The 13197-nt window shown below is 44.2% G+C and overlaps 1 protein-coding gene across 1 annotated transcript in view; it reads right to left on the bottom strand.

The window, feature by feature from the left end:
- ALOX5 (arachidonate 5-lipoxygenase) overlaps nt 1–13197 on the bottom strand; it is a 73902-nt gene that overhangs the window by 14581 nt on the left and 46124 nt on the right. Inside the window, exon 7 of the mRNA XM_078077432.1 lies at nt 11304–11450. Coding sequence (XP_077933558.1) covers nt 11304–11450 — 147 coding nt within the window. The remainder of the gene's footprint in view (nt 1–11303; nt 11451–13197) is intronic.

Genomic DNA, 13197 nt, shown 5'->3' with positions numbered 1-13197 from the left:
GGAATGAATAAGTGACCTGGAAGACAATATAATAGATAAAAAGGGAAAAGAGGAGGCCAGGGGAAAACAACTCAGAATCCATGAAAATAGAATCAGAGAAATAAGTGACACCATGAAGCATTCCAGTGTCAGAATTATTGGAATCTGGAGGGGGTGGAGAGAGAGAGAGGACTAGAAGATATATTTGAGCAAATCATAGCTGAGAACTTCCCCAACCTAGGGAATGAAACAAACATTCGTGTCCTAGAGGCAGAGAGGACCCCTCCCAAGATCAAGGAAAACAGGCCAACACCCTGGCATGTAATAGTAAAACTCGCAAATCTTAGAACCAAGGAAACCATCTTAAGGGCAGTTAGGGGGAAGAGATTCCTTACGTACAGAGGGAGGAACATCAGAATAACGTCAGACCTATCCACAGAGACCTGGCAAGCCAGAAAGGGCTGGCAAGACATATTCAGGGTACTAAATGAGAAGAACATGCAGCCAAGAATACTTTATCCAGCAAGGCTGTCATTTAGAATGGATGGAGAGATGCAGAGCTTCCAAGATCAGCAGCAACTGAAAGAATGTGTGACCACTAAGCCGGCCCGACAAGAAATATTAAGGGGGGTTATATAAAAGGAGAAAGACCCCAAGAATGATATACAACAGAAATTTACAGGGACAATCTATAAAAACAAGGTCTTCACAGGCAACATGATGACAATTAATTCATATCTTTCAATAATCACTCTCAATGTGAACGTCCTAAATGCTCCCATAAAAGGGCACAGTGTTGCAGATTGGATAAAGACAGGACCCATCCATATGCTGTCTACAAGAGATTCATGTTGAACCTGAAGATACATCCAGACTGAAAGTGAAGGGATGGAGATCCATCTTCCATGCCAGCGGACCTCAAAAGAAAGCTGGGGTAGCAATTCTTATATCAGACAAATTAGATTTTAAATTAAGACTGTAGTTAGAGACACAGAAGGACAGTATATCATTCTTAAAGGGTCTATCCAACAAGAAGATCTAACAATTGTAAATATCTATGCCCCCAATATGGGAGCAGCCATCTACATAAGCCAACTGTTAACCAAAATAAAGAGTCATATTGATAACAATACATTATTGTAGGAGACCTCAATACTCCAGTCTCAGCAACAGACAGATCATCTAAGCAGAAAATCAACAAGGAAACAAGAGCTTTGAATGACACACTGGACCAGATGGAGCTCATAGATATATACAGAACATTCCACCACCCTAAAACAACAGAATACTCATTCTTCTCAAGCGCACATGGAACTTTCTCCAGAATAGACCACATACTGGGTCACAAATCAGGTCTCAACCGATACCAAAAGATTGACATTATTCCCTGCATATTCTCAGACCATAATGCTTTAAAACTGGAACTCAATCACAAGAAAAAATTTGGCAGAAATTCAAACACTTGGAAGCTAAAGACCACTCTGCTCAAGAATGTTTGGGTCAACCAGGAAATCAAAGAAGAACTTAAACAATTCATGCAAACCAATGAGAACAAAAACACATCGGTCCAAAACCTATGGGATACTGCAAAGGTGGTACTAAGGGTACTAAGGTACATAGCCATCCAAGCCTCACTCAAAAAAATAGAAAAATCCTGAATTCACCACCTAACTCTACACCTTAAAGAACTGGAGAAAAAGCAACAAACGATGCCTAAGCCTTGCATTAGAAGAGAAATAATTAAGATTAGAGCAGAGATCAATGAATTAGAAATCAGAAACACAGTAGATCAGATCAACGAAACTAGAAGCTGTTTCTTTGAAAGAATAAGATTGATAATCTGGCCAGACTTATCCAAAAGAAAACAGAAAGGACCCAAATTAATAAAATTATGAATGAAAGGGGAGAGATCATGACTAACACCAAGGAAATAGAAACAATTATTAGAAATTATTATCAACAACTATATGCCAATAAATTATGCAACCTGGAAGCAATGGATGCCTTCCTGGAAACCTATAAACTGCCAAGACTTAAACAGGAAGAAATTGACAACCTGAATAGGCCAATAACCAGTAATGAGGTTGAAGCAGTGATCAAAAACCTCCCAAAAAACAAGAGTCCAGGGCTTGATGGATTCCCTGGGGAATTCTACCAAACATTCAAAGAAGAAATAATACCTATTCTCCTGAAGCTGTTTCAAAAAATAGAAACAGAAGGAAAGCTTCCAGGCTCATTCTATGAGGCCAGCATTACCTTAATCCCCAAACCAGGCAAAGACCCCATCAAAAAGGAGAATTTCAGACTGATATCCCTGATGAATATGGATGCCAAAATTCTCAACAAAATCCTAACTAATAGGATCCAACAATACATTAAAAGGATCATCCATCACGACCAAGTGGGATTTATCCCCGGGATGCAAGGGTGGTTCAACATTCACAAATCAATCAATGTGATAGAACACATTGATAAGAGGAGAGAGTAGAACCATACAGTCCTCTCAATTGATGCAGAAAAAGCATTTGACAAAATACAGCGTCCTTTCCTGATTAAAACTCTTCAGAGTATAGGGATAGAGGGAACATTCCTCAAGTTCATAAAATCCATCTATGAAAACCCACAGCAAATATCATTCTCAATGGGGAAAAGATGAGAGCTTTTCCCTTAAGACCAGGAACACATCCAGGATGCCCACTCTTGCTACTATTATTCAACATAGTACTAGAAGTCCTGGCAACAGCAATCAGACAACAAAAAGAAATCAAAGGTATTCAAATTGGGAAAGAAGAAGCCAAACTCTCTCTCTTCACAGATGACATGATACTTTATGTGGAAAATCCAAAAGACCCCACCCCCAAATTACTAGAACTCATACAGCAACTCAGTAATGTGGCAGGATACAAAATCAGTGCGTGGAAATCAGTTGCTTTTTTATACACTAACAATGCAACTGTAGAAAGAGAAATTAGAGAAATGATTCCATTTACAATAGCACCAAAACCCATAAGATACCTCGGAATAAACCTAACCAAAGAGGTAAAGGATCTATACTCTAGGAACTACAAAACACTCATGAAAGAAATTGAAGAAGACACAAAAAGATGGGAAAATATCCCATGCTCATGGATCGGAAGAATAAACATTGTTAAAGTGTCTATGCTGCCCAGAGCAATCTATACCTTCAATGCCATCCCGATCAAAATTCCAATGACATTTTTCAAAGCGCTGGAATAAACAATCCTAAAATTTGTATGGAATCAGAAAAGACCCCGAATCGCCAAGGAAATGGTGAAAAAGAAAAGCAAAGCTGGGGGCATCATGTTGCTGGATTTCAAGCTATATTACAAAGCAGTGATCACCAAGACAGCATGGTACTGGCACAAAAACAGACATACAGACCAATGGAACAGAATAGAGAACCCAGATATGGACCCTCAACTCTACGGTCAAATAATCTTTGACAAAGCAGGAAAAAACATGCAATGGAAAAAAGACAGTCTCTTCAATAAATGGTGCTGGGAAAATTGGACGGCTATATACAGAAGAATGAAACTCGACCATTCTCTAACACCATTGCAAAGATAAACTCAAAATGGATGAAAGACCTCAATGTGAGACAGGAATCCATCAAAATCCTAGAGGAGAACACAGACAATAACCTCTTTGACATCGGCCACAGCAACTTCTTTCAAGATACATCTCCAAAAGCTAGTGAAACAAAAGCAAAAATGAACTTTTGGGACTTCATCAAGATAAAAATCTTCTGCACAGCAAAGGAAACAGTCAACAAAACAAAGAGGCAACCCACAGAATGGGAGAAGATATTTGCAAATGACACTACAGACAAAGGGCTGATATCCAAGATGTATAAAGAACTTCTCAAACTCAACACCCAAAAAACAAATAATGAAATAAAAAAATGGGCAGAAGACATGAACAGACACTTTTCAAAAGAAGACATACAAATGGCTAACAGACACATGAAAAAATGTTCATCATTAGCCATCAGGGAAATTTACATTGAGACCCACATTGAGATATCAACTTAGACCAGTTAGAATGGCAAAAACTGACAAGGCAAGAAACAAGAAATGTTGGAGAGGTTGTGGAGAAAGGGGAACCCTCTTACACTGTTGGTGGGAATGCAAGTTGGTACAGCCACTTTGGAAAACAGTGTGGAGGTTCCTCAAAAAATTAAAAATAAAGCTACCCTATGACCCAGCAATTGCACTCCTGGGTATTTACTCCAAAGACACAGATGTAGTGAAAAGAAGGGCCATATGCACCCCAATGTTCATAGCAGCAATGTCCTCAATAGCCAAATTGTGGGGGAAAGAGCCGAGATGCCCTTCAACAGGTGAATGGATAAAGATGTGGTCCATATATACAATGGAATATTACTCAGCCATCAGAAAGGATGAATACCCAACTTTTACATCAACATGGATGGGACTGGAGGAGATTATGCTAAGTGAAATAAGTCAAGCAGAAAAAGTCAATTATCATATGGTTTCACTTATTTGTGGAACATAAGGAATAGCATGGAAGACATTAGGAGAAGGAAGGGAAAAATGAAGTGGGGGAAATTGGAGGGGGAGATGAACCATGAGAAATTATGGACTCTGAGAAACAAACTGAGGGTTTTAGAGGGGAGGGGGATGGGGGATAGCTTAGCCCGGTGATGGGTATTAAGGAGGGCACGTACTTCATGGAGCACTGGGTGTAATATGAAAACAATAAATCATGATCACTACATCAAAAACTAATGATATAATGTATGGTGACTAACATAACATAATAAAATTAAATTAAGTTAAAAATAAAAGTTGAAAATAGAGCTACCCTATGACCCAGCCATTGCACTACTGGGCATTTACCCCAAAGATACAAATGTAGTGATCTGAAGGGCACCTGCATCCCAATGTTTATAGCCGCAATGTCCACAATAGCCAAACTATGGAAAGAGCCAAGATGTCCATCAACAGATGAATGGATAAAGAAGATGTGGTGTGTATATATATATATATATATATATATATATATATATATATATATATATGTATACACACACAATGGAATATTATGCAGCCATCAAAAAAACCCCCAAAATCTTGCCATTTGCTATGACGTGGATGGAACTAGAGGGTATGATGCTAAGCGAAAAAAGTCAATCAGAGAAAGACAAGTACCATATGATCTCAGTGGTATGAGGAATTTGAGAAACAAGACAGAGGATCACAGGGGAAGGGAGGAAAAAATAAAAGATGAAACCAGAGAGGGAGACAAGCGTAAGAGACTCTTAATCTCAGGAAACAAACTGAGGGTTGCTGGAGTGGAGGGGGTGGGAGGGATGGGGTGGCTGGGTGATAGACATTGGGGAGGGTATGTGCTATGGTGAGCGCTGTGAATTGTGTAAGACTGATGAATCACAGACCTGTACCCCTGAAACAAATACATTACATGTTTATAAAAAAAAAAAGTAGGAAGAGAAAAATGAAGAGGGGAAATCGGAGGGCAAGGCAAACCATGAGAGATTATGGACTCTGAGAAACAAACTGAGGGTTCTAGAGGTGAGGGGGTGGGAGGATGGGTTAGCCCCATGATGGGTATTAAGGAGGGCACGTTCTGCATGGAGCACTGGGTGTTACAAGCAAACAATGAATCATGGAACACTACCTCTAAAACTAATGATGTAATGTATGGTGACTAACATAACATAATAAAATAAATAAAAAATAAATAAATAGCACCCCCGCCCCTCCCTCTGGTTGTACCCCTCCCACACTCCACGCCTCATGGACTCCCTTCCCTGTCACTGGCTCCACCCCTCCTGCTGCCCCACCCTACCCACCGTCCCACCCCTCCCACAGCCTGCACCCCTCCCTGGAGCTTCACTCGTTCTGTACTAATTGCCTGGCCCCACAGACGCCGGCCTCAGCACCCGGTCTCCCAGCACGTATGGGCGGCCTGCCGCGCTCTGGAACATGGCTCTGCTGTGTGGGGCTCTGCCCGTACTGTCTCACTGAATCCGCACCAGCACCCTGCCAGGTATTCCTTGCCATTTTACACTGAAGGAAACTGAGGCTCAGAGTGGTTGTGTAGGTCTCCCAAGTCACACGGTGGGTGAATAGATGAGCTGGGATGGGACCCGGGCACTGCCTTCAGCCTTCCTCTTCACTCTCACTGCCTGGGCCAGACTCTCCCTCGCTTTCTCCCTTGAAGGCCATGCTGACTTGAGCCTTTCCCTCCTACACATCCTCCCGTCCTCCCCACTCCTGCCCAGGCTCAGTGACACCGTGGGACTCCAGAATGCGCCCTGAACACCTTGTTTGTTTGTTTTTAATTCGTGTTTTAGTTAACGAAGTAGTTTTTTGTTTCTGATTAGAAAACTTATTGTAAAAAAAATTCTGGTCACTTCAGAAGAGCATAATAAAAAATAATCTCATCATCCAGCTCCTTTGCATATGTACGTATTTACCTGTTCAATTTTCCATAAATCAAACACTGTTATAATGTCTTTCTCTTCTTTCTTTTGCTCACCTGTTCCCCAACCAGTCCATCCCAGTGTTCCCCACTGATGAGCCTGTGTCCTTCTGCACTCCCCGATGCCCACAAGTACTGGTCCTGTCCTGTCGATGGGGAGCTGCTTCCTGCGTTCCATTTGCATAGATGAGACGAGATGATCTCTGCCCAGTGTCTTGCTTTCCGCTTTGTTAGCTCATTGTGGAAACCCTCAGGTCTGCTGTGATACATCAAGTTCATTCCTTTTAAAGGTGGTGCAACACTTCATCGTCCAGACATGAGAGATTTCATTTAATCAGTCCTCTACTGCCTTCAGATGGTCTTCAAGTTTGTTTTCCCACCACAAGCAATGCTTGTGATGCCCTTACTGTGAGTGCTCGCATCCCTACGGTCTCTACAGACCGGGCACTAGAGGAGAGCCTGCCGGCCCGGAAGGGCTGTCCGAGGAGATAGCGCCCCACTGCATGCTCCTTCAGCTGGGACACACCTGCTCCATGGCGTGGGTACTCAAAAGATGAACAGTCATGACCCTGAGCCCCTCCTATCACCCTGGCCATGCCAGCCCCCCCCTCAGGACCCTCTGAGCTCCCATTGCAATCCAGAACCTCAGAGGCACACCTCACAAGGCAGGTGCTGCAGGACTGACCGCGAGCTGCCTGGGCCCGTCCAGTTATTGTAGTATGAACTTGCTCATGGCCAGTGGGGGGGAGGCGCCGTCCTTGCTAGAGGCCTTTTTTTTTTTTTTTGGTTCCAACCTAATGAGTCAGAAGTGATATTGCATTGTAACTAATTTGCATTTCCTTAACTACTAGTGACCTGGAGAACTTTTCCATATGCTGATTTTTTCCATATGTTTCTTCTTCTATCAACCGCCTATTCATATTCTCTGCCCATTTTTCTATTGGAATATTTGTCTTTTCCTTATCAATTTGAAGCAACTATGTGTATATTATAGATACTCATCCTTTGTCCCTGTGCAGCAGTTATTTCCTATCTATTATTTGTCTTTTACCTTTGTGGTGTATGATACCATTTAAGTTTTTACATAATATATTTTATATGAATTTACTATATTTATATTTATTTGAATATTTTACATTAGTGTCATGATAAAATACTTCCAGTAGTAGACAGAAACTTGAGAGGATTATACTTTGGGTTTTTTAAAAATTTAAATTCAATTAACATATAGTGCATTTTTAGTTTCAGAGGTGGAGTTCAGTGATTCATGAGTCTTATATAATATCCAGTGCTCATTACATCATGTGCCCTCTTAATTACCATTTAATTTTAAAACATCATGTAATCCAATATGCTATCTTTTCCTTTATAACTTCTTGGTTTCCTGTTTTTACTTTAAAAGAAGTCTCCTTAGCACCCATATTAAACATTGTTCTCCTAAATTCTTTTTTACTTTTTTATATTTTAATCTTTACTTCATCTGACATTTATTTTTGTAAATAATATGACATATGGGTTCAATTTAATCTTTTCCTTCTGTGAAGGAAGCTGTGATTACATCATTGAAATTCCATCCCTTTGCACTGAGTTGAGAAACCACCATTCTCATATGTTAAATTCTTATTTATTGGGCTTATTTCTGGCCTCTTTATATACTGCCCCCCCAAGTCTGTCTGTGATGGGTAGCACCTGCTGTGAACAGTGACCTTACAGTACTCCTTAATATTGAGCAAGGAAAGTCCTCCTTGTTTTTAATTTTTCAAAAAACTTTTGGGTATCCTTGAGCACTTCTTTTTCCATATGAATTTTTAAATTCTTTTATTCGGTGTTCTCACCTTCATCTCTCCCCCACCCCCTACCAAAAAAAAAAAAAAAAAAAAGAAAAAACCTGACTGAAATTTTAATTGGAAGTGCATTAAATTCATATGATTAAATATGGTAGAACTGACATTTTTATGATATAAACTTTTCTTGTTCAATATGAAAGAAAGCACTTGTTAAGATTTCATTTTACAGCCTGGGTGGCTCAATCAGTTAAGCATCTGCCTTCAGCTCAGGTCCACTGGGGCCCACATGGGGCTCCCTGCTCAGCAGGGAGTCTGCTTCTCCCTCTGCCCCTCACCCTGCTCGTGCTCTCTCTTTCTCTCCCTCTCTCAAATAAATAAATAAAATTATTTAAAAAAAATAAAATAATTTTATATATTATATCATACTGTTAGTGTGGATAAATGCTATTGCTGCCTTTGAGGAGTCTATCTATCCAGACACATTGCAAAATCCACGTATTAATTCTACTAGCTTTTTGAAAAATGAGAGTCTCTTAGGTTTTCTAGGTCCACCATCATATCATTACCAAAAGATAGTCTTTTCTGTTTTTTTCACATGCTTATTATTTTCTTCCTTGTCACCAGTGCCAGGACCTCAAGGACAGTGTTGAGTGACAACAGTGACATCAGCATCCTTATTTATGATTTTAACAGAAATGGTTTTAGGGTTGCCATTTTTGAATGACATTTCCTGTCTCTATCACAGAGAAATAGATTCCTTCCATCGCTATTTTAATATTTATTAGTTGTGGCTACTAAATGTTATTAAGTTCCCTGTTGTTGTCAATTGATACAATCATAAGCTTGCTGGTGTCATGAATTATGCTGGAAGTTTTCTGCTACTGAAACATCTTGGAATAGACCCTGCTTGGTTATGACCTATTAGTCGTTCATGACACTGCTGCATTCACTTTGCTAATATCTTCGGATTTCCTTTAAACTCTGTGTTTGTGACTTGGATTGGTCTTCAGCTTTCTTTGGGAGCCTGCGTGTTGGGGGCTTTAGCACGATGGTTATGCCGGCTTCCCAGAATGAGTTCCAGAGCTGAAACTAGTCAGACAGCTCGGCAAGTCTGCTGTGTAAAGGCTGGATGGAGCTCAGCTGCTCAGCACCCAGGGCCCTCACCCCGCTAGGTGTTTAGTCAGCTTCCCAGGTGCTTATACTGATATTGGCCTGTTTTCTACAATTTCTTCTCATAATTTATATTTTGCCATTGCTTCCAGCTTTTCAAATTTGTTGCCATGCTATTACTCTTAAAGAAAACAAACACCCTTGTGATTGTCTTCTTATTTCTAATCTTGTGTATTTTTGCTCTTTTTTCCTTTCACTAGTTTCATGACAGGGTTATCGATTTTCTTGGACCTTTCAAAGAACCAGTTTGGATTTATTATCCTCTGGCTTTCATTTTCCTGGTTCTTTATAGTTTGCAAAGGTTGCATTTTCAACAGAGGGAAGAGACTGAGGAACACTGTGACTTGCCAAAGGTCCCACGTCTGCTAGCCAGCGGCAGGTCCCTGATTCCAGGCCACTCCAAGAAGTCTCTGGAGAACGGGCTGCATCAGGGTGCCTGCCAGTGGTAAATAGCTCCTCTCCTTGAGTCTCTTAGTTCTGTTTGCTTCTCTTCCGTCGCCTGTCCCTTTACCTTTTGCTTCAATTTCTTAAGCATAGGGCTTCTCTCTGCTAGGCTGGGAATTCCTCTGGCGGAAGATGTGTTCCCGAGACCAGGAGAGTGGGGGGAGCATGAACTCCAGAGCCAGATGGCCTGGCACTTATCCCCACTGTGCTGACAGTGTGCACCTGTGTCTGTTCTCTCACCTGCTAGAAATGACCCGCAGCAGTCCCCGACCTCGGAGGCTTGTCATGACTATTACATGAATAAAGGTCCTGGGCCAAAACCCTTAGGCCAAGTGTCTCAGAATCCAGAAGTTTTAGGATTTTAGCAGTGCATATACTTCAAATGTGACCCTTCTCTTCTCCGCCCTGGGTCTGGGGCAACATAATATTTTACAATCAAACGCATCAGTATTTCTCATGGATAGACATGCATACCACACTGGATGGGGCAAAGCTTCTAAATAGTCTCTCCTTTCGGTTCAGAGCAAGTTTTGCTGCCAATGAATTTGGTGCAAACTTTTGAAAAACCTAGCAGTTTCAGGACTTCTTAGATTTCAGAATTGAGGGTAAGGGGCTGTGGACCGCACAGGCTACCCTTGGGACAGTCTTGTCATGGGGTCACCACGGGGCAAACCACCTGCTATTATAATAGCCCATAGCACTCAACGCCCGGTTCACAGCTGGCTCAAAGTCAAGTCTGCCGACTGCTCGTCCAACCTGTCCCCCACGGGGCCCCTGGGCAGCAGCCCCCTTCACAGACCTACATCTGGCCCTGTCCTGGGTGTTCTTTCCTGCTGTCTGCATACCAGCAGTCACAGTGTGCTTGGTGCTCTGAGGAAGCAGAGAGCAGCCAGGAACGGGAGAGAGTTAGCTCGGCCCCGGCCCCCTCTCACCCAGACTGCTCCTCTTTCTCCTCCTCCATCATCTTTGGTAGAAACGAGAACCCACGGGCACTAGAAGGCAGCATTGCAGGACTGGCCCCTTCCTGACCCAGCCTCCATGGTGCCCCCTTAGTGGCCTCAGTCTCCAGCTCATCTCGCAGCCTCAACTGCCAGGCCCCTCTTGGTGTTTTGACTTGGGGCCCCTGGTCAGGATGCTGGGCGGGAGCGAGGGGTGTAGTATGTTATCAGGTCCTCAGCAGGAATCTGCTGAGTGTATCTCGGGGAGGGGAGCCCTTTCTGCTTCTCGTGGCCAGCCCTCCCCACTGCTGACAGGAAGCCCTAAGTTCTTGTTTTTCCTGTCCACCTGGCAGAGCTTCAGCTTTCGGCATCCCCTCCCTGCCCCCGGGAGACGTAAGGCAGAGTGGAGGTTCAGGTGGAGACACCCAAAAAACTTGCCCCCAAGCTCTGGCTGCCGAAGGCAGAGCCGTCCGGGAAAGGAGCAGGGTGGGCAGCCTACCTGGATGGCAATGGGGACAATCTTGTTGGCCAGATTCTTGTACAGCAAGCAGATGGGCGCTGCCAGGAACTGCAGGGTGCAGGGGTCTGTTTTGTTGGCGTCGATGCCATCCAGCAGCTCAAAGTCCACGATGAAGATGTTCCCTTGCTGCAGGAGTCAAGAGGAAATATGGCTCCATCAGTTTCAGCCAGAGGTGGACCCAAGAACCAGGCCCAGGGGGAGGGAGAGGCGGCTTCAGAGGCCCCTAGCATCTGATCAGAGCTCAGAATGTACACTTTTGTTCTCTGACTCTGGGCTGATTTGCATCCAGAGTGTTCAGAGGTTGTGCTGGTTTTCTGGTAATGTGAAGGAATGGCAGGGGCCCATTCTGCATGTGTTGTCCCTGGAAGCTGCTTGGCCCTCATGGAAGATGCTGGACGATCCCCCAGAGTGGCAGTGTAATAAGGAAGCAGATGGAGTGCAGACAAAATAGACAAGAGAATGAAAATTCCGAAGAGCGCCGCTGCCAGCCTCCACTTACAGTGTCACGACCGGGTCACCCTTGGGAGGAGAAACGGGGGCAGGTCTTTGGGGTGGAAGCTTCTGCAGGGGGCATCTGCAGGGGCAGGGTCTACAGAGGCAAGGGTCTGTAGGGTCCTGGGGGGGCTCTTAAGGGCTTGGGGGAGGGTAGGTCTTCAGGGGCAGGAGGGGTCTGTGTCCCTGGGTGGTGTGTTCTGCATCCTGGCCTGAGGCTGGTGGCATGGTGGGGTCACTTGGTGAAAATTCATTGGGCTTGCTGACACTCCTGATTCGGTCTCTTTTTCTCTGGTTGTTATACTTCAAAAAAACAGCAATGTGCCTGGGATGTGGGGAAGGGAGAAAGCCACTCTTTGCAGAATATAGTTCAGTCTTCTACAGGGAGCCCAACCTGAGTGCTGTGAGGGTTCCTTTCATAAAATTGGGGCCCACTCAGGCCAGAACTTGAAGAATTTGGGAGGAGGACGGATGGCGCTTCTTCTAAAGCCTTTCTTATTTTAAGCAAGTAATGGATGCAGCTGGGGAGGGGGGTCTGCGATGTTGCAGAGCTGGGTCCCCAGGTGCTCAGGTGAGATGTGTCCACAACTCTGCCTGCAGAGGGCGTCCTGGGCCACCCACCGCAGGCTTCAGGAATCCCCCTAAGGGGGACCAAAGACCGGACAGGAGCTAAGGGCCCGGCCACCATCTTCCTCCTTTTTCGACTCGAAGGACCATGGTAGTCACTTGACACCAGTGATGAACTCTGAGCTGTCTGCAATGTGAGTGGGGCAGGGGTGGGGAGGACGGGGTTTGTGCCCACTGCTCACCAGGGCAGGAGTGTGGGGAGGGGCTGGTTTCAGGAGAGCTTGTGACAGGGCCCCTTGGGATTACCTTGTCAAGAAGGCAGAGACACATGGCAACCCATGTGGGTCACAGGGCTGGGTGGGCTCCTGTCATGGGCTGGACAACTGGATTTTCAGAGTGGACATGACCATCATGAGTACTGCATAGGAGTGGCTGCCAATCCAATCTCAAGGAGGCCCAGGTTAGTTGAGGTGATGAATGCCAGGCTAACAGGAGGCCCTGGGAACCCAGGCCAGGGAACCAGGAGGCCTGGGATTTGGGCCTATGCCTGGGGCACTGCTCTGTTATCCCAAGTCACCTCCTCTCTCTGGGTCTCAGGGTCATCCTTCTGAAAACTGAGGGGGAAACTTATCTCTTAGTTCTGATATTCTGGGATTCTGCACTGGACACTGGTGTTCTTGCCTGTCTGGTGTCCCTGTCCTCTCCTTTTGGTCCATGGGCTCCATTTTCCTGGCCCTAATGACTGATTCAGGGAATTAAGAATTGTGCTATGGGACGCCTGGGTGGCTTGGTCGGTTAAGCATCTGCCTTCGGC

The sequence above is a fragment of the Halichoerus grypus genome, chromosome 7 (genome assembly GCF_964656455.1).
Source record: "Halichoerus grypus chromosome 7, mHalGry1.hap1.1, whole genome shotgun sequence".
Classification (NCBI taxonomy): domain Eukaryota; kingdom Metazoa; phylum Chordata; class Mammalia; order Carnivora; family Phocidae; genus Halichoerus; species Halichoerus grypus.
This window is presented reverse-complemented; position numbering and strand designations above follow the sequence as displayed.